This window comes from Bidens hawaiensis, unplaced genomic scaffold (genome assembly GCF_021521415.1).
Source record: "Bidens hawaiensis isolate Kalapana, Puna unplaced genomic scaffold, B.hawaiensis_p1.1 tig00026193_1, whole genome shotgun sequence".
NCBI lineage: Eukaryota > Viridiplantae > Streptophyta > Magnoliopsida > Asterales > Asteraceae > Bidens > Bidens hawaiensis.
Genome location: NW_027494213.1, coordinates 283,966 through 307,287, shown reverse-complemented (window position 1 = coordinate 307,287; position 23,322 = coordinate 283,966). Strand labels below are relative to the sequence as shown.

Sequence of the window (23,322 nt, the reverse complement as noted above, 5' to 3'; positions counted from 1 at the left end):
CTGGTTTCAAATTGTGTTTTAGAAATTGGCAAAACTAGTCCTCAAACTAATTTTAACTAATTTAAACATTTACATTTTAACCATCCTTGTATTATTATTATTATTATTAATTCAAATTACGGGTATTACAACTCTACCTCCCTTAAAAAAATTTCGTCCTCGAAATTGTTGGTTACAACTGGTAAGATATGGAGCATATAACTAAACAAATACGAAACAAAACTTCGAAATTTCACAGACTCAGATAAACGAATTTTACACATTTAAAATACACGTCGACAAATCGTAACAGCTGGAATGGCTGACTCATTGCCATAATGATACCGAGTAAACTTATGGGTAAACTAAAACATTTAAATGAGAATACTTAATCATATTATTAAAATGAAATAGAATTTTTTTTTTTTTTAATTGCATATAACTGGGTGGATCACAAAAAAAAATAATGTCAAACGGAGACATCTAAATGAATCCCATAACTAGTAATCGAGACAAAACAGATAACTGAAACGGGATACTATAAGTAGAACTTAAAAACGGTAACTAATTTGATCCTTCAAAAATTTAAAAAAACTCAAAACATATCAAATTCAAAAATCACATTTTATAAGTTTACATATATTTTTTTAACTCTATACAAATAAATAAATAGATAAATTAATAAACACATAACACTAGCACAATAAAGTGAAAATATTATGACGAGGTCATATCGGACGGAGTATTAGAGGAACAAAATCTGCACAACAGAATTTTGGTACCACACATGCGTACGTATAAATTCACGGTTACATTTGCGACGTGCAATCGTTAATTTACTTTACAGTGTCTTTACGGATTCAGAAAAACATTAATCTACATCATAGGGATTCAATAGCACACATATGTAACTGTAAATTCACCATTACGTTGATCAAGTGTAATCGTCAATTTACTTTACAGTAGTGTCCTAATTGTCCACCCATAATGCATCTCAAAGTCCTAGCTATGATTACAAAGAAATAACGTTGCGATGACAAACAAATTATGAAAGATGTCGGTTACTTAAAGGTGTTTACTAACACCAAGACTCATATTTATTTAGATTATAGGTCCTGCGGAAAATGTCTCGAGGCATACGAGGTAGCAAGGTCTAAATCGAGTGTAAAGAGGGTTAGTCAAAGTCATGATCTCTTTGGTGGCTTCAAACAATGTCTTCGGAAGTCACTTCTTAAGTCATAGAGCGCAAGCGGTGGAGAAGACAGAATAACTTAACTCATTGTACTTGACTAATTTATAAGGTTAAAAAGACGCCTATTTCTAACAACGACGGGTTTCTTACTGACATTGGGAAAATCACAAAATGATGAATAATGACAGGAAACATGAAACCCTAACCCAACGTCTACCCATTTCCTCACAGGTTTTACTTTTAGGTTTAAGTTTTCTACAGGAAAGAGCCTTTGCTCTGATACCATAACTGTAACACCCCAACCCGGAACAGGCTAACGTGTTACTATTACAGATATCAAATCAACGCCACAATCCAAAATACAACAAAAATTAATGCAACCTACGTCATATTATTAAACAAAATGAATTAACTTTTAGAAGCTTGAACTTCATTTTTTTATCTCTCATCACTAAAATACCCAGAATCCCGGATTACCTGAAAACAAAATAAGAAAAACAAAACAAGAAAACACGGCTGAGCCAAAAATTGCCCAGTAACGGAAAGAACAATAGTATAGGTAAAGACAGACGTAAGAGAATAAATATACGAACTTCAATTCAAACTCGAAACCAACCTTTTTACTGAAACATATACTTAATAAAATTCGGATGTGTGATCCGACACTTGGCCAGAACATGGTCAAACGCATGCGGAAATATATCAGAACTATAACAAAAACACCCAGAGCCAGAAACATATAACTTGTAACATATAATGTGTGACGTGTAACATATAACGTGTAACATTTAACTGAACTATAATTAAATGCGAAACATAATCCGATACACGATCGGGACGTAATCTGAATATACTCAAATTTAATCAAATGCATATACACATATCAAAACAGACCAGAAATATAGCGAAACAAAATATAATTACTAAAATACACGACGATGATGTTAAAATAAATAGGTCGTGTAATACGGAAGCACCCAGAGCCTAAACAGAGGGGTACACAGCTAGCTAGTCCATGCACCAAAGAGACGGTGTGGGTGGCGTGCACACATTGTTCCATCTCAAACAGAAGTCAGGAGTCAGGAGTAAGGAGTCGGAGCTAAGATCGATCTATACGCCTCTAAGTGGCCAAGGTACTACATGAGTACTTTCAGAGACGCCGTGAACTTTGATTACGCACTGTCACGATAAGTGCCATGTCAGGAGTCATGAGTCAGGAGTCGGAGCTAAGATCGATCTATACGCCTCTAAGTGGCCAAGGTACTACATGAGTACTTTCAGAGACGCCGTGAACTTTGATTACGCACTGTCACGATAAGTGCCATGTCGTTGACGCCCCAACGACAAGTCAGAAATGCTCGGGTAACAGAGTACTGAACTAAAGTCGTATAACTAAAATATATTATATAAAATAACTGAACTCAAAATAACCGACGCGTAACGAAAATCCGTACTACAAAGTAACGGAATAGAGTCAATACTAAAAGTGAACAAAAACAGAAACCGTACTACAAAGTAACAAAATAAAATTTATACTATGAGTGACAGAAACCAGAATCCGTACTACAAAGTAATGAAAAGTTATTACTACTACGAGTCAAAGAAACCAGAAACCGTACAACGAAGTAGCGGAATATAATTAATACTAAGAGGAAACAAAACAAGAACCCGTACTATGAAGTAACCGAATATTAATAATACTAAGAGGAAACAAAGACGGAAACCGTACTACCAAGTAACAGAATATAATTAATACTAAGAGTAACAAAGACGGAAACCGTACCTTATACGATGAGTACAAACACAGTGAATAAGTACTTCTTAACCGACACGCGATCCTACAATATTCCATTGCAACTTAGATTATATTTTGGTATTCATGTACTAATTAAATATTTGGTGTTGTTTACTGTATATGTATCGATTTACACTATAGCTAATCAATCCAGTAGTTATGTTATAAAGTTTAACTGGGATTGCATCTCTTTGAGTTTTCAAAAGATATTTTATAAAGTAGTTTATTTAAATACCCCATTTGCATATTTTTACATAATATTAAGCAGTATATTATCACCAGTGCTTTGTCAACTTTTCCAAAACACTTTTAAGGTTGGTTATAGAGTCCAAGACACCTTATTTATTTATTCCTTTAAAAAAAAGAAGACAAACAGTTTGGTTCGCAAAGTGTGGTTTTAACATGTAACATTCAGTTTGAAAACAATTGAATTAACAAATGATCATAGGGTGAAAACTGTTTCCAAAAATTATTAAACCTTGCTCCATGCATCTTTTAACACATTAACTTTATATTTTGGGTAATTCGTTCAAAACGGTAGAAACAAAACAGAGAACATAAATCAATCGCGTGTTAGGCTGTTACCTTCGATGGTGGCTACAACGACGTGGATTCATGGCGGTGACACTCAACGAGTTCCCGGTGACAGCGACTTAATATAGAAAAGTGGAGGCGAGCGGTGGTGCATGGCTACCAGCGGCGTCGGCGAAAGCTCGTGTAGCGGTGGCTGCGGCGACACTCGTGATTCCGGTGTAGGTGGTGTAACTCGGAAAAACTTGCGGTAGTTCTCCGACAAGCAGTGGTGATGGCTAGCTCCGGCAACTAGACGATGATGACAACTGACACGTACTTGGCAGTGGAGGTGGTGGTACAGTTTCCGGCAAATTCACGGGGCGGCTGCGGTGGTGTATACGGCAGAGAGATAGAGAGAGATGGTTTTTCTGAATGGATATTATCGTTTATATATATATATGTGTGTGTGCGTGCATTTAAACGAGTTATAAACAAAAATCAAATCCCGATATAATCTTGTTTGTTGTTCTCACGTAGTCATCGGAAAGGAACGTAGGTGTGTGCCTGGTTTCAAATTGTGTTTTAGAAATTGGCAAAACTAGTCCTCAAACTAATTTTAACTAATTTAAACATTTACATTTTAACCATCCTTGTATTATTATTATTATTATTAATTCAAATTACGGGTATTACATTTCTCGTCGTACGGAGGCGGTCGGACCGGTGGTGGTGGTTTTCCGTCGTACGGAGGCGGTCGGACCGGCGGTGGTGGCGGTCGGACCGGTGGTGGACTGAGGATGAGAGATAGAGAACCGGTTGGTGACGGTCCGTGGGGAAATAATAATAACAGGAGATCGTACGGAGGATTCGATGGTTCGGTTACTCGGAATTCGGAGTATGATCAACCGTCTAGGGCGGATGAGGTGGATAATTGGTTAATGGCGAAGAAAACGCCGTCGTTTGATATCGGTACTAGACCGAACCGGTATAGTTCGCTCGGAAGCACTGGAGGTGTTTCTAGAGCTGATGGTATTGATAATTGGACTGTTAATAAGAAACCTGTTACATCAGTACCTGTTAGATCACCAAGTTTCGGTTCCGCTGGATTTAAACAATTTGATAAATTCGAACAGTTTGAACAACAACGAACAGGACAGCCGGAGCAACGGAGACGGTTGGTATTAGAGCCACGTAAGCACGAACCTGCTGTAGCTGAGACGGTAACAGCGGTAACGGATGCTAATAAACTGAATCCTTTTGGGAATGCGAGGCCGAGGGAGGAGATATTGGCGGAGAAGGGTATGGATTGGAGGAAAAGTGAGATGGAATATGAGGCTAAGAGGATAAACAGTCGGCCAACAAGTTCGCATTCGAACAGTAGTTCGGTGGAGGTGTCTGGTGAAGTCCAGGGTGTGGAGAAACCGAGAGCGAAGGTGAATCCGTTTGGGGGTGCGAAGCCTAGAGAGGTTTTGCTTAAGGAGAAAGGTGTTGATTATCGGAAGATTGATTTGGAGTTAGAGCGACGTCGTCTTGGCAGGTTATAATATTTTGAGAATTTACAGTTTTACATATAGTTTTATGAATGATTGCTAGAATGCTAGATTATGTACTTTTATGAATTTAACTTTGAAAATAGTTGATTTAGTGATTTACATATACTTTTATGGATGATTACTAGGATACAATCAATGTAGATTATGCACTACAAACATATTATCCATTTAAAGCAGTCACCTTGTTTATTTATAGTTTATAATTTATCACTTTAGTTGTTTAATGTCATGACTATTAGGCCACATGTAGTGGGGACAAAACAAAAAAAAATGGGCGTTTTTTGGGCTGAACACCGCCCCCCAGGCGGCGACAAATAGGGCGATTGGGGGGGGGGGGTGCGAGTGTTTTTTGTCGCCTGTTTTGTTTGATTTATATATTATTATATTTTTGTGTGTGTGGTGTATATGTATATGTATATATATATTGTTCTACAACACCACTACACCCCTAAAACAAAAACCTATCATTTGCTGACCGGAGCGCCACATGGCACAAAACGCCCCATTTTGTAGCCCCTCCACTACACATAGCCTTAAAAGGACTTACAAAAGGCATGTTTGTCACTTGGTACATTTTTAATGCTACCAAATTTCCAAAATTTCTGTGATTTTTATTTATTTTAGTAGATATTTATCCTGTTTTTTTATGTTTCTTCAAGGTTTTTATATAGATGGTTAAATATATCTAAAAGGATATTGATTTTCAGGCCTGAGACCGAGGCAGAAAAGAATTTAAAGGAAGAAATATATAATTTAAAAAGGGAAAACCAAACCGGTTTACATGATACAATACTTGAGAAAGAAAAGGAGCTGGAACAATTGACCCGTGATCTGGATGATAAGCTTCGATTTGCTCAAAAGACTGTCGAAAGGCCCGGTTCTGGTTCAGGAAGAATGGGACCGGGCTTCCAAGAAAGACCAGGTTCCGGGTACGGAAGAGCGGGCTCAGGATTTCACGAAAGACCAGGTTCTGGGTCAGGAAGAACGGTCTCAGGATTTTACGAAAGATCATGTTCGGGGTCAGGAAGAGGGGGCTCAGGATTTTACGAAAGACCAGGTTCTGGGCCAGGAAGAGGGGGCTCAGGATTTTACGAAACACCAGGTTCTGGGTCAGGAAGAGCGGGCTTAGGATTTTACGAAGGACTAGGTTCGGGGTCAGGGATAATGGGTCCGGGCTTTTATGAAAGACCACCTTCTCAATCGGGCTCGCTTGATGGCTCCAGAAGTGTTGACTTTTCAGATAGGCCTCGGTTTCGTGGAGATTTTGGGATGAGAGGTGGTATAGACGGACGAGGGTTTGGGGGTGGAAGGGATAATAGAGGATTCTAGGGTAGCAGAGAACTTGGAAGGTATGCATTTTCATTAAGTTAAAGTAATATTATTTATTTAATTTAGCGCTTGTTTGGTTCGCAGAATATATTTTTTAACGAAATTGAAATTTAGATTTGGAATTAAAACTTTCCAAAAGGAATAAGAATTTAAAGGAAAAAATGGAATCCATCATTACGTCCGCAACTTACCAAACGCGTAACCGAGGCATGATGATGCGTTAACCGGCACCAGACGCATTACCTGTGACGGGCACGTTAATGGTATGGGTGGAAAATGTGACCCATTAGGGTTGATATGGGTTTAAGTAAAATGTATAATGGTCAGAATTGGTCAAACTAAAGGAAGGAATAAGTTGGATTGGGTTGAGGTTTTTTATTTATTTATTTATTTTTTAAACGAGGACGACGGAAGAAACTTTTTAGTTTTTTTTTTTTTACCTTTTTAGTTTTTAATTTATATTTTGAGTTATCATTTATTATCTTTTTCATTTTTTTTCTGAGAGAATTTTGATATCTCAAGTCCTCAACCCATTACGCATTTCAACATTTTCCTTCTTTTAGTTTGACCTGTTCTGACCCATTATACATTTTACTTCAAACCATATCAACCCTAACGGGCCACGTACGCCAATGTCAGATGCGTAACCGACATGTGGCACGTTAATTGACGTGGGAGCCCGACACGTTAACTGGCTTTGGACGCCTAACCAACATCAGTTAATGCATCTGGCGCGGTTAACGTGTACAAAGCTGGTTAACACACCGGTTAAACTCTAGCTCCAACGAATTTCTTTGAATTCCGTGAACCAAACACGCCCTTATATTCTCGAAAATTGGCGGCTGATTATATATAACTAGTGATTTTGATGTTTTATCGACAGGTCAAATTCAAGGGACAGATGGTAAAAGTGGATGTGTTTTGGTTACAAGTAGAAGAAGTAATAATAACATTTTTGTGACCGTAAAAACTAGTTTATGACTGACTGCTGCATGTATGAAGGTAAAGGAGAGAGGTTATATCATATTATGTTGTCACCTAAACACTCTCCTAATTTTGATTGTAAATAGAGAATGGGGTAACTAGATCTTAACTTGTTTATTCATCTTAATGATGATTTTTCGGATTCGGGTTTGTTAGTTTGTATGAACAGACACATTAAGCTAGTACTTACTAGTAGTTGCTACTTTCTATCTAATCAAATATTTTCCTATGCTGTGTGTGTTTTATATTGTATCATAGTTAATGATCTGTGTTATGTTTTTGAGTAAACTTTTGGAGGTTGATATTGTGTGCAACATTTTTTAATCAAATCGGCTCGTTTACGCCTCTATAGTAGATGCCATTGCTGATAATCTTGGTCAAAGTTACGCCTAAACCCGTCCTACACAAAAAACTCGACCTATGCCACAACAGTTCTTTGTATGTGCATTGCATTGAGCATATAGCCCAGTGAGGTCGAAACCTAACATGAAAAGTGAATCTCGGACAAACCAGTAGAGACTAGAGAGTTTAGAACTAATGGATCGATATGATAGTTATGGGACGTGGATATAATATTCGTGGGAGGGGTGGGTGTCATGACTCTTATTGTCGTTGGTGTACGCTGATGTTTAGTCTGTCAAATATTCTCTCGTTAGTCAAGCAAACAAGCACAGTAAGCAACTATTTTGATCGTTGCTTAAAAAAATACTTGATGTTAAATCCTTAACACGAGAATTCTTATTGTCATGACTCTTATTGTCGTTGGTGTACGCTGATGTTTAGTCTGTCAAATATTCTCTCGTTAGTCAAGCAAACAAGCACAGTAAGCAACTATTTTGATCGTTGCTTAAAAAAATACTTGATGTTAAATCCTTAACACGAGAATTTGCGGGTTTGGGTTTAGTATAAACATGTTTGAGTCGGCTTCCAATGGTTAAGATTTTGGTTGCCTATCATCGATGTAGTCGAATGTTTACAGGCGTCACAGTCCTTTAGGGAAATATTTATTATGGAAAGACGGGGGACGTTATTAAAGCTTGCACGAACCCGTTAAATAGTATGTTAATCACCTTTAAGACGGGTTTGTAAATAAACCCAAGATACCCCTAACCGAATCTTGTCAGCCCGTTACAGCAAATTAATGTTTAAGAGAAGATAACGAATTTCTTGTTTTTGGATACTAACTTTTTTTGCTACACATTTTAAAAAAGTTGAGTGAATGTAAATAGGAAAAAAAATGTACATATATTAATAGTATTGCAAAAACAAACTAATAATGTTTCGTAGACCAGCGCCTTATCCATTGGGCCACAGAGTCATTTTGTCAATGTTTATTACCTAATCTTAATATTATAAAAACAAACTAAACATCAAGAACAAAAGCTTTATTAAGTTTGTTCTAACATAAAACATCTTAGAATTGCATAAAAAGTAAACTTGCCAACACGTGGATCAACCTGCATATCGGTTTAGCTTAATATGTTTCCACTTTCAACTAGAAACAGACCAGAATCCAAACACGTAAAGTTCATGTTAATGCGATATTGTTATATCGTATTACAATACATCCCAATAGTATTATTCATAGAAAAGTATTCTAAGTGAATTCTTTTCTCATATTATTTATAAAAACAACATATTGTACGCTTTAGTTTCCGACATAAACTGTTATTCCAAAATAACGAAAACCTTATCCCACACCTCAACTTGACATTTCCCGACTCATAAAGTGCGAAAATGGCGCCACCTTGGTAACAAAAGTAATTCTTTTAAGTTTTAACGTTATCCCTGACAACCCGAAACGTGCCAACAAGATTCGGACCTTCGGTTAGGGGTATCTTGGTTACATTTACAAACCCATCTTGAAGGTGATCAACTACCCATTTGTTAGCTGCTTCAGTATAATGTATACCGTCCCAACTAATATACTCTTAACGGGATGTCACAAACTTTATTAACGTCCCCGTCTTCCCATAAGCATTGCCCTAACGGATCCGTGAAGCCTGCAAACATTCGACTACATCATTAGTTTAATAGGTTAGACCCAAAACTAACTCAAACCCGTTTATACTAAACCCATAGCCAATGTTATAAAACTCGCTAGGCGGCCGACCCCCTTGTAGGGGGTACCCGGCTTGTACTCGGACATAATAAATATAGCATAAACTAATTATTGGATATTATATATATATATATATATATATATATATATATATGTATATATATGTATGTATGTATGTATATATATATGTGTGTATGTTAATATAAGCATAATTCACGTCAAAATAAACATAATTCATATTAAAAAAAACATAATTCAAAAAATTCATGTTTTGTTGTTATTTTTAAGTTTTTACTAAAAAAATAACAAAAAAAATAAAACAAAATAAAAAAGAAAAATAAAAAAATTGTGGCCGAGTTGACCTTGGAGTCCGAGTAATCCCGAGTACTCCGACTTTTGACCGAGTTGGACCTATGTTAAAGTGAAAGTCAAAATAGTTGCATACCATATTTTTTTGCTTCGCTAATGAGTAAATATTTGAGAATAAACGTCAAAATACACGAATGACGATTCTTGAAGTTGCATTGCGAGTTTTGACACCTCATCTTCGAGTTGTTTATTAAATTCTTGTGCTAATTTGTTGTACGATTCCACACACCCGATTTTGTTTGCATTTCCAGGAGCCGGTGGATAATTCTTGACAAAAAATGGCAGGCATCCGACTGGACCCGTGTCATGAATCCAAAATGTTCTTGCTCCTTCATAAAGTTTCTATAACAAAACCATCAAAATAAACACATTATTATTTTTTGAAAAAACATTAATGAAATTCAAAAACATTTAAATGTAATAATACCTTAACAACAGAAGATTAGTCATTTATTATGGAGGGAATATAGTTCTTCACTTGTTCTTCTTCCATACATGTAATCCCAGCATGAAGATCATTTTGTCCTATGTCGAATGTGTAAATGGCCCAAGTATCATCACCGGGCCTTGGAAGACGATCTTTAATTTTACTACTTTTTTCTATAGCATATTTTGAAATATATATTAGTGTGTGTGCGCGCGCGCTTGTGTATACCTTCAAGATACAAATCCGAAGCTCGTCGCTTGAATTGTTGAAACTGTGGCAGTTGTACAGGAAGAGTTAAAGGGTTAAAAGTCTTGTCTAGCATCAAAGCGTCCGTGGGCTGAATGGTGGCACCACTTGCTCCAAAATTAGCACCGTGTCGAAAATTTGTTCCAATTGAATCCACATATGCACTTAGATATGGTAAGCATAGTTTGTCAGCTGCACATAATAGTTCAGAAATTAAAACCCCTATTCATATATAATGAATATAGTTATTGTGATAATAGACGCGTTTGTAAGTCATAAAATTTAAAACAATTTGACTAAAACTGTTCCAGAACAAAAAATTACAAACTTTGACCCGTTAGTTGTTGAATCTCTTTATAAAGATTCAAGATTTAACCATAACCAAAAACACTACTAGTTTTGACCCGTTAGTCAACCGTTAGCCATTGAATCTCTTTATAAAGATTCAAGATTTAACCATAACCATAAGCATAAGAATATATAAAAATAAGCATAGGCATAAGAATATACAAGCATAAGCATATATAAACATAAGTATGCTTATGCTTATAATATATAAGCAAAAGCATAAGCATATATAAACATAAGCATAAGCATAAGAATATATAAACATAAGCAAAAGCATAAGCATATATAAACATAAGCATAAGAATATATAAACATAAGCATAAGCATAAGCATAAGCATATACAAACATAAGCATAATCATAAGAATATATAAGCATAAGCGTATATAAAAATAAGCATAAGCGTATATAAACATAAGCATAAGCATAAGAATATATAAGCATAAGCGTATATAAACATAAGCATAAGCGTATATAAACATAAGCATAAGCATAAGAATATATAAGCATAAGCGTATATAAACATAAGCATAAGCATAAGAATATAAAAGCATAAACGTATATAAAGATAGGTATAAGCATATATAAACATAAGCATAAGCATAAGAATATATAAACATAAACGTATATAAACATAAGCGTAAGCGTATATAAACATAAGCATAAGCATAAGAATATATAAGCATAAGTGTATATAAACATAAGCATAAGCATAAGAATATATAAGCATAAGCGCTGCGTATATAAACATAAGCATAAGCGTATATAAACATAAGCATAAGCATATATAAACATAAGCATAAGCGTATATAAACATAAGCATAAGCGTTTATAAACATAAGCATAAGCATATATAAACATAAGCATAAGCATAACAATATATAAGCATAAGCGTATATAAACATAAGCATAAGCATAAGAATATATAAGCATAAGCGTATATAAACATAAGCATAATCATAATAATATATAAGCATAAACGTATATAAACATAAGCATATATAAACATAAGCATAAACATAAGAATATATAAGCATAAGCATAATAAACATAAGCATAAGCGTATGTAAACATAAGCATAAGCATATATAAACATAAGCATAAGCATAAGAATATATAAGCATAAGCGTATATAAACATAAGCATAAGCATACAAATATATAAGCATAAGCGTATATAAACATAAGCATAAGCATAAGAATATATAAGCATAAGCGTATATAAACATAAGCATAAGCATAAGAATATATAAGCATAAGCGTATATAAACATAAGCATAAGCATAAGAATATATAAGCATACACGTATATAAACATAGGTATAAGCATATATAAACATAAGCATAAGCATAAGCATAAGAATATATAAGCATAAACGTATATAAACATAAGCGTAAGCGTATATAAACATAAGCATAAGAATATATAAGCATAAGCGTATATAAACATAAGCATAAGCATAAGAATATATAAGCATAAGCGCTGCGTATATAAACATAAGCATAAGCGTATATAAAGATAAGCATAAGCATATATAAACATAAGCATAAGCGTATATAAACATAAGCATAAGCATAAGAATATATAAGCATAAGCGTATATAAACATAAGCATAAGCATATATAAACTTAAGCATAAGCATAACAATATATAAGCATAAGCGTACATAAACATAAGCATAAGCATAAGAATATATAAGCATAAGCGTACATAAACATAAGCATAAGCATAAGCGTATATAAACATAAGCATAAGCGTATATAAACATAAGCATAAGCATAAGAATTTATAAGCATAAGCGTATATAAACATAAGCATAAGCATAAGCGTATATAAACAAAAGCATAAGCATATATAAACATAAGCATAAGCATAAGAATATATAAGCATAAGCGTATATAAACATAAGCGTAAGCATAAAAATATATAAGTATAAGCGTATATAAACATAAGCATAAGCATAAGAATATATAAGCATAAGCGTATATAAACATAAGCATAAGCATAAAAATATATAAGCATAAGCGTTTATAAACATAAGCATAAGCATAAGAATATATAAGCATAAGCGTATATAAACATAAGTATAAGCGTATATAAACATAAGTATAAGCATAAAAATATATAAGCATAAGCGTTTATAAACATAAGCATAAGCGTATATAAACATAAGCATAAGCATAAGAATATATAAGCATAAGCGTTTATAAACATAAGCATAAGCGTATATAAACATAAGCATAAGCATAAGAATATATAAGCATAAGCGTAAATAAACATAAGCATAAGAATATATAAGCATAAGCGTATATAAACATAAGCATAAGCATATATAAACATAAGCATAAGCATAAGCATAAGAATATATAAGCATAAGCGTATATAAACATAAGCATACGTATAAGAATATATAAGCATAAGCGTATATAAACATAAGCATAAGCATAAGAATATATAAGCATAAGCGTTTATAAACATAAGCATAAGCGTATATAAACATAAGCATAAGCATAAGAATATATAAGCATAAGCCTATATAAACATAAGTATAAGCGTATATAAACATAAGCATAAGCATAAGAATATATAAGCATAAGCGTATATAAACATAAGCATAAGCATAAGAATATATAAGCATAAACGTATATAAACATAAGTATAAGCATATATAAACATAAGCATAAGCATAAGCGTATATAAACATAAGTACAAGCGTATATAAACATAAGCATAAGCATAAGCGTATATAAACATAAGCATAAGCATAAGAATATATAAGCATAAGCGTATATAAACATAAGCATAAACATAAGAATATATAAGCATAAGCGTTTATAAACATAAGCATAAGCGTATATAAACATAAGCATAAGCATAAGAATATATAAGCATAAGCGTATATAAACATAAGTATAAGCGTATATAAACATAAGCATAAGCATAAGAATATATAAGCATAAGCGTATATAAACATAAGCATAAGCATAAGAATATATAAGCATAAGCGTATATAAACATAAGTATAAGCATATATAAACATAAGCATAAGCATAAGCGTATATAAACATAAGTATAAGCGTATATAAACATAAGCATAAGCATAAGCGTATATAAACATAAGCATAAGCATAAGAATATATAAGCATAAGCGTATATAAACATAAGCATAAGCATAAGAATATATAAGCATAAGCGTTTATAAACATAAGCATAAGCGTATATAAACATAAGCATAAGCGTAAGCGTATATAAACATAAGCATAACCATAAGCGTATATAAGCATAAGCGTATATAAACATAAGCATAAGTAAGCATAAAGCGTATATAAACATAAGCATAAGCATAAGCGTATATAAACATAAGTATAAGCATAAGAATATATAAGCATAAGCGTATATAAACATAAGCATAAGCATAAGAATATCTAAGCATAAGCGTTTATAAACATAAGCATAAACGTATATAAGCAGAAGCATAAGCATAAGCGTATGAATATATAAGCATAAGCGTATATAAACATAAGCATAAGCATAAGCGTATATAAACATAAGCATAAGCATATATAAACATAAGCACAAGCATAAGAATATATAAACATAAGCATAAGCATAAGCATAAGCGTATATAAACATAAGCATAAGTGCATATAAACATAAGCATAAGCATATATAAGCATAAGCATATATAAACATAAGCATAAGAATATATAAACATAAGCGTATATAAACATAAGCATAAGCATAAGCATAAGAATATATAAGCATAAGCGTATATAAACATAAGCATAAGCGTATATAAACATAAGCATAAGCATAAGAATATATAAGCATAAGCGTATATAAACATAAGCATAAGCATATATAAACATAAGCATAAGAATATATAAGCATAAGCGTATATAAACATAAGCATAAGTGTATATAAACATAAGCATAAGCATAAGAATATATAAGCATAAGCGTATATAAACATAAGCATAAGCGTAAGAATATATAAGCATAAGCGTATATAAACATAAGCATAAGCGCATATAAACATAAGCATAAGCGTATATAAACATAAGCATAAGCATAAGCGTATATAAACATAAGCATAAGCATATATAAGCATAAGCATAAGAATATATAAGCATAAGCGTATATAAACATAAGCATAAGAATAAGAATATATAAGCATAAGCGTATATAAACATAAGCATAAGCATATATAAACATAAGTATAAGCATAAGCATATATAAACATAAGCATAAGCATATATAAACATAAGTATAAGCATAAGAATATATAAGCATAAGCATAAGCATATGTAAACATAAGCATAAGCATAAGAATATATAAGCATAAGCGTATATAAACATAAGCATAAGCATAAGCATATATAAACATAAGCATAAGCATAAGAATATATAAGCATAAGCGTATATAAACATAAGCATAAGCATATAAAAACATAAGCATAAGCATATGAATATATAAGCATAAGCATAAATAAACATAAGCATAAGAATATATAAGCATAAGCATATAAAAACATAAGCATAAGCATAAGAATATATAAACGTATAGTAACATTCTTACCTTCTCGTGCATGACATCATCTCTCCATGACCCGCGAAAAATATCCCCATTGCTGAAGCAAAAAGTACCCAATCCTGATCTTTTACCATAACGCCATAACCCATCATACATGCTTCTCTTAATGTCAAACGACGCTGCAAAAAGTACCCAATCCTGATCTGTGATTCACGTTCAGATTCCTAAGAGTAGACAATAAAAGTTTCATACTGTTAAAAGGTTTTCAAAATATCAAATACTGGATGTACTGTTCAGACCAGAAAATAACATCAAAGTTTTTATCTTTTTCAAGATTACTGGTTTTCAGAAGCTACATTGGTAAATAGGCCTGTAAACAGACCAAACGATCAATGAACCATTTGTTTATGTTCGTTTATATAATAAATGAAAAAGCATGAATAAGACAAATAATAGTTACCCGATAGTAAATATGGTTGTTGAAATTGAGCTAGGACTCATATCTGGTTCATGAACTGCTGAAGTTACAATATCCCCCTCCCATTCTGCAACTTGGCGAAATGTACTCAAAATGCCCTGCAAATCCTTGCTGTCAATGACAGCTGGACTTGTGAGGATGAATACAACAGTTCCATTTAAGTCCTGAAATTTCATAAAGTAGAACTAAGGAATGCAATGAACATAAAAATATCATATAATAATAATTAAAAAAATAATGTATTTATAGCTAACTGACCTTAACACCTTAGCCAAGAAAAGGGCAATCGTATATGGATTGAAGAATCAATGTTTCAATGCCGCGACCGACCCCATATCCAATTTTTGCCTCCTTATAGTTTCCTAAAATCTGAAAAATATAAATTCATTTGACTCCAAGTTCTTTCATACTCCCATGTGGACTATCCAGAAATTTTCTGCTGGACCCCTGGTAGTTATAGAACCAAAGAGTTAACAAACTAAAAGGACATGATGCATCTGGAATATGAAGTATGTTGACCACTTACAGAGGTCAAAATAGAGACTGCATTTAATGACATCAGCACAGCTTTATTTGCAATCTGCAATGCCTCATCTAAAGTTACTAGGTCTTTTTCTAAAAGTACATCCACGTCAACCACTGCGAAAAGTTAGCAGATATTTCATTGACTAGAGAGGTAATTACAAGTATGATATCCAATAAGCAACAAATAAATTAGACATCTGATACAAAATACTCACTTATACAGAAATCTGTAAGCCCTTCAAGTTTACAAAGTATATCTTTAACCTGTAGATAAAGGCATAAAGCATGCATTAGGTAAGTTGTAAGTTGTAACATGATGACAACGAAGAAGGCAATAAAGGCATTTCTAAACATTTCATGGAATTATTCTTTTGTGTGTTCCTAAAACTTTCACTAAGTAAACAAGAAGATTAAAACCTCATTTTGGCGCCTTTGTCCTTCAAATCTGAAAGGCTTCAGAATGATGGCTACAGTAAAGCCATTTGCAAGCTTTATTAATTCAAATATATCATGCACCGTGGTAAGATCTGATCCATAAGATGCCCCAGCCACCTAGAGGAAAGAAAGAAATGGCTTACATAGATACAAGAACATGAAAAACAAAGAATATTCTTTGGCAAAAATGTGGCAAACTTTTATCTATTTGAAAACAGTTTCATATAGGTAAGAGTCAAGGAATGTACAAACAAGTATAAGCACTTTTGAGCATGAATCCATGAACATCCGCTTTTCCACAGCTGTTTTGCTCAAATCTGAGAAATGAAACATCAAACATAAGTAATAAAATTCACATAGGTATGAGTTTCACTATATGACAAACGAGTAAAATTTTCAAATGAAAATAGATGCTGTTGATGATCAAACTTATAAGAATCTTAACATTCAGTTCAATACATACATAACAATCTCTCAATCAATTAGTTGTCCCTTTAGTAAACTCTTAAGATTCAGTTCAGTACATACATAACAATTTCTCAATCAGATAGGTATCCCTTTAGTAAACTCTAGAGTCTTGATTGTGCTTGCATTATAGTAGTTTGCATGATGTTGCTTCCAACTTCATATCAAATTTTAAACAAAGAAAATGTGGAACAATGGCATATATGTCAAACCTGACCAGCAAACAAATAAGCGTTTTATCTCAGTATAACTCTATACTAATCAGTAAATAAACAATAACTCACCATCCCCAAGTAACCGTTGTTGTAATTTCACCTTAGATGTTTCATCCACAATAATATTCCTGCCATAAAAAAGAAATACACATACATAATAAGCATTTACCCTCCTTATAGAGATATCCAATATCTTGCTTAAATACAACAGGCATGTAACATGTTAATATCATCGAAATGAAAGCAAGATTTAGTAATTGACTATGGTAGACATTAGCTAAAATGATACTCTACAAAAGTAGCATCAAGCAAACAAAACAAACTATTACAGGTGAAAACAGTTATGCTGATGTCACCAGAAACTTCAATTACCATAACTTTTATAGAAAATATTTTATAACCTACATTTCAGGTAACTTCAGAGATCCAACTTCAGATATCTTTAGCCTTTGAATGTAAACTTAAAGCTCTATCCAATTAAAAAATGGTTGAAACAACCAAAAAAATGATTTCATAGTTATACCGCGTTGTGAAAATCTGTTCTAGGCAGCGATTAGTCGCCGGTCATTAGGTAATCACTAATCATTGGGTTGCCGATACAACTTTAGCTAATATTCTCAAGTGGGATTCTTCTCGGTGGCAGTTAAAATTGGTCGAATTTCGATCAAATTTCGGTCAAAAAGGGTCAAAATATTTGAAGCATTTGAAAAAATATATGCCTTTACTAAAATCGGATTTATAAGTTTAAAACATTATGGATATATATATATATATATATCCCGATTAATCGCTAGTCGGTACCCCACCGCCCAACTAGCCCCTGCTAGGCGAGTTTTACAACATTGACTATACATTTATACATGAGCTGGCTGCTTCTTGAATTCACCATTTAGTAATTTGCCATCACAAGTAAGCATATGATTCTAAAATCTGCATCTAGCATACACTTTTATCTCATAACATAACCATTGCAAAGAAAAGTAGTAAACCAATACACACTACAAACGCATACCTGAACCAATACCATCACAACTACACATATAATCCTAAAAATCCTCATCTAGCATACATTCCTATCTCACAATTTATCCAATACACACTACAAACACATAATCAGATCAATAACCAAAAACGCCGAAAATCAACCGCATACCAGAACCGAAAGCAAACAGAACTCGAGAACCGCATCCTTCGGTTCAATATCGGCGAAGGCGAAGAGTACCGGTTACCGAAGCTCGATTCGATTAGACGCAGTCGTTTTGAATTGCCGCGGATTGTTAATCGTTTTGAAGTTGTAATTGGCGTCAAGTGAACAGTTAGGGCACAGTGAAGATGAAGATGAAGATAATGTGGTGCGTGAGATGTTAATGGAAGCTCCATTGAGTTGCAGGAAGTTAGGGCTCACATTTGGGTGTTACAGTAACTGGTTGATTATTGAAGATACCGAGTGTTTTAAATACCCGTTTAAACCGAAAAACTTACAATACTTTACTTACTTTATTTATTCTATTTTATCCAAACCCTACAGTACGTTAATGTGTTAACGTACAACAGGTACGCGAATCCATTTTTTCACGAAATCGATCCATGAAATCACATCCAAACATCTCGGAATCGTCAGTACATATCCAATTAATCATTGGTTCACCGAAAAATACAGTTTTGGATGGTTAATCGATCATTTTTTCACGGAAACCGTTTTTGAGCGTCTTAGGTTTTTGGCTGAGCGTTTTAGGGTTTGGTTGAGCGTTTTAGTACTTTTGCCTTGTTTTTTTACCTTTTGAGCGTCTCGCGTACCTATCGTACACTAAAGCATTATCATATAGTATCTCTACCATATGTGTGTGCGTGTGTGTGTATATATTGGGCTGCAACACCATCACACCCCTAAGATAAAAACCCGCACTTTGTTGACTGAGCGTCAGATGGCAAAAAAAGGTCTCATTTTGTATAGCTCCTCCACTACACATAGCCTAATGGATTGATATGATAGTTATGAGACATGTATCGTCCTTGGTGTATCTATGTTGATGTTTAGGTTGTCAAATATTCTCGCGTTAGTCAAGCAAACAAGCACGATTAGCAACTATTTTGATCTTTGCTTAAAAATTCTTGACGTTAAATCCTTAACACGAGAATTCACGGGTTTGGTTTAGTATAAACAGGTTTAAGTCAGCTTCCAATGGTTAAAATTTTTGGTCAATTATCGATGTAGTCGAATGTATTCATGTAAGCAGACAACGCAGTCCTTTTGGAAATATTTATTATGGAAAGACGGGGGACGTTATTAAAGATTGCACAAAACCGTTAAATAGTATGTTAATCACCTTTAAGACGGGTTTGTAATTACACCCAAGATACCCCTAACCGAATCTTGTTGGTCCATTTCAGCAAATTAATGTTTAAGAGACGATAATGAATTTCTTGTTTTTGGATACTTATAATAGTATGGTAACTTTTTATGTTACACATTTTAAAGATGTTTTTGAGTGAATGTAAATAGGAAAAAAATCATAAATTAATAATATTGCAAAAATAAAACGACTCTGCTGGGGATCGAACCCAAAATCTCTGGTTTCGTAGACCAGCGCCTTATCCATTGGGCCACAGAGTCATTTTTATCAACTTTTGTTACTCAATCTTAATATTATAAAAACAAACTAAACATCAAGAACAAAAGCTTTATTAAGTTTGTTTTAACATAAAACATCTTAGAATTGCATAAAAGTAAACTTGTCAACACATGACCCATTAGGTTGATCCACGGCGTATCGGTTTAGCTTAATATGTTTCTACTTTCAACTCGAAACAGACCAGAACCCATACACATGAAGTTCATGTTAATGCGATATTGTTATATCGTATTACAATACATCCCAATAGTATTATTCATAGAAAAGTATTCTAAGTGAATTCTTTTCTCATATTATTTATAAAAACAACATATTGTACGCTTTAGTTTCCGACATAAGCTTTTATTCAAAAATGACGAAAACCTTATCCCACGCCTCAACTTGACATTTCCCGCCTCATACCTTGGTAACAAAAGTAATTCTTTTAAGTTTTAACGTTATCCCTGAGAACCCGAAACAGGCCAACAAGATTCGGACCTTCGGTTAGGGGGATCTTGGTTACATTTACAAACCCATCTTGAAGGTGATCAACTACCCATTTGTTAGCTGCTTCGGTATAATGTACACCGTCCCAACTAATATACTCTAACGGGTTGTCACAAGCTTTATTAACGTCCCCGTCTTCCCATAAGCATTGCCCTAACGGATCCGTGAAGCCTGCAAACATTCGACTACATCATTAGTTTAATGGGTTAGACCCAAAACTGACTCAAACCCATTTATAATAAACCCATACCCAATGTTGTAAAAATCGCTAGGCGTACTCGGCTTATACTCTAACATAATAAATATATATAAGCATAATTCACGTCAAAATAAGCATAATTCATATTAAAGAAAACATAATTCAAAAAATTCATGTTTTGTTGTTATTTTTAATTTTTTACTAAAAAAATAACAAAAAAATATAAAAAAAAATAAAAAAGAAAAATTAAAAAAATTGTGGCCGAGTTGACCTTGGAGGCCGAGTAATCCCAAGTACTCCGACTTTTGACCGAGTTGAACGTATGTTAAAGTGAAAGTCAAAATAGTTGCCTACCATATTTTTTGCTTCGCTAATGAGTAAATATTTGAGAGAATAAACGTCAAAATACACGAATGACGATTCTTGAAGTTGCATTGCGAGTTTTGACACCTCATCTTCGAGTTGTTTATTAAATTCTTGTGCTAATTTGTTGTACGATTCCACACACCCGATTTTGTCTGCATTTCCAGGAGCCGGTGGATAATTCTTGACAAAAAATGGCAGGCATCCGACTGGACCCGTGTCATGAATCCAAAATGTTCTTGCTCCTCCTTCATAAAGTTTCTATAACAACACCATTAAAATAAACACATTATTATTTTTTGAAGAAACATTAATGAAACCGAAAAACATTTAAATGTAATAATACCTTAACAACAGAAGATAAGTCATTTATCATGGTGGGAATATATTTCTTCACATCCTGTTCTTTCATTGTTGTAATCCCAGCATGAAGATCATTTTGTCCTATGTCGAATGTGTAAATGGCCCGGGTATAATCCTCGGGCCTTGGAAGACGGTCTTTAATTTTACTACTTTTTTCTGGGCGAGAGATGCTATTCTTTCTAGCAATCGAGTCACACGTATCTAACAAATGGATATATTACCAAATAAACTAGTTAGAAATAAGTTCGATTCCACATAATTTTTATAACCGTTTTTTACATAAAATGGCTATATTACCATATAAATTGTTAGAAATCCAAATTTTGTAGAAATAAATTTGTTTTTTAATCGTTGGTTACTTATTTAGTTATATGCTATTTATCTTATGTGGCTATTTAAATCATAATTATACCATTACCATTAGCACATTTAAATCATTATTGCTATCGTGCATTAGATCACTAGGTTAGGCACTCGTGTTCTACACGGGTTAAACAACTTAAATTCTGATATACTTATGAATAAAATAATGATACATAAAGTTGAGTATTACATTAAATCATTATAAAGTTAAATTTCAACTATAAATCACAAACTTATAAATAAATCATAAATCTCTAAATATTTCTTTCCATTAAATATTAGATGATACACTAAAAATATGGTAACTAAAATAAAATAGTATTATGAAAACAATAACGGTACAATCGGAACAAAACAAACATGTCATTAGTAGAATAAAGCATTTGATCATTTAAAGAATGTGCTATAAAAGAGAATCGATAAGGTTTTGATTCGCAATATGTGGATATAAAGAAAGAGATAATTGTTACAGATGTAAAAAAAAGGCGGGACGGAGTCTGTTAAAGATCCACGTGTTTTTAACAATGAACCCGAGAATATGGGAATAGGTTTATGTGATTTTTATGTAGCTTTTTTTACTTTTTTATTTCTTTTACTTTAATTAATAATAAGGATAAAAATATAAACTTTTTTCAAAAAGAATATAATTCTTCAAATGTTAATATTAGATTTAGATATTAAATTTATGAATTATGATGGAGAATGAGAAAATGGTGTATACCCTTAGATTGAAAGGTGTTAAGGGTGACGTTGAACGATGAGTGAAGGCTGACGTGACACTGATGTGAAAAGTGAGGAGAATGGTGTTGAATGTAGTATATTCTTTAGCTTTATAATAAGTTAATTATATATATATATATAGAAACTTAAAAAATATGTATAACTAATGTATAATTAATATGAGAGTGAAGCGGGGAGAAATGGTAAAAATGCACTAGAAAATGACTCGTGACGAAAGGAAACCTTTATATATTATATAGTATAAACTAGATTTAGAGTCCGTGTAACACACGAGATGATCTATATAATTATGTTACAAATAAAATAATAAAAAATGGATAAACTTTTAAACATATATGTATTATTTAATGATTAAAAAATTACTTCGTAAATTGAAAGCATATTAGAGTGTTTTTTTTTGTTTTGTTTTTTTTATTTACAATTTTCAACCATATACATACTATAATATTTTAATGATAACATTTAAAAGTATATTCTTTTCAATATTTAATAAATACGGCTTGTTGTGATTTTTGGATTTCATCAAGTTGTTGTGAAATATATATTCAAACAATGTATAGTAATATAATATGTAAATATTTATTTTTATTGAAGTGTATAGATATAATATAAATACCAAAAAAATAAATTGATATATTTAAATTATATATTTATAATTTATAAATTTATATGACAATGTATAAAAAAATCAATAGATAAATGGATTGATTTTTTTAATAATATGACC

At 32.9% G+C, this 23,322-nt stretch overlaps 2 protein-coding genes and 1 non-coding gene across 3 annotated transcripts; 1 reads left to right on the top strand and 2 right to left on the bottom strand.

Annotated features, from left to right (window-relative positions):
* Positions 1–4,179: 4,179 nt before the first annotated feature.
* Positions 4,180–8,066, top strand: LOC143573059 (eukaryotic translation initiation factor 4B1-like). The gene is made up of 3 exons (XM_077058038.1): positions 4,180–5,016; positions 5,740–6,381; positions 7,245–8,066. Exons 1-2 carry the CDS (start codon positions 4,277–4,279, stop codon positions 6,359–6,361), a joined length of 1,362 nt encoding a protein of 453 aa, XP_076914153.1. The 5' UTR covers positions 4,180–4,276; the 3' UTR covers positions 6,362–6,381; positions 7,245–8,066.
* Positions 8,067–16,137: 8,071 nt separating this feature from the next.
* LOC143573058 (protein ACCUMULATION AND REPLICATION OF CHLOROPLASTS 3, chloroplastic-like) lies at positions 16,138–18,000 on the bottom strand. The gene is made up of 6 exons (XM_077058037.1): positions 17,517–18,000; positions 17,020–17,084; positions 16,750–16,884; positions 16,548–16,596; positions 16,334–16,446; positions 16,138–16,254 (listed from the first exon to the last, which is right to left on the bottom strand). The coding sequence occupies exons 2-6, from the start codon at positions 17,053–17,055 to the stop codon at positions 16,192–16,194; spliced, it is 396 nt and encodes a 131-aa protein (XP_076914152.1). The 5' UTR covers positions 17,056–17,084; positions 17,517–18,000; the 3' UTR covers positions 16,138–16,191.
* Positions 18,001–19,988: 1,988 nt separating this feature from the next.
* Positions 19,989–20,061, bottom strand: TRNAR-ACG (transfer RNA arginine (anticodon ACG)). Its single transcript has one exon. It is a non-coding gene; the product is annotated as a tRNA-Arg (tRNA).
* Between the last annotated feature and the right edge of the window lie 3,261 nt (positions 20,062–23,322).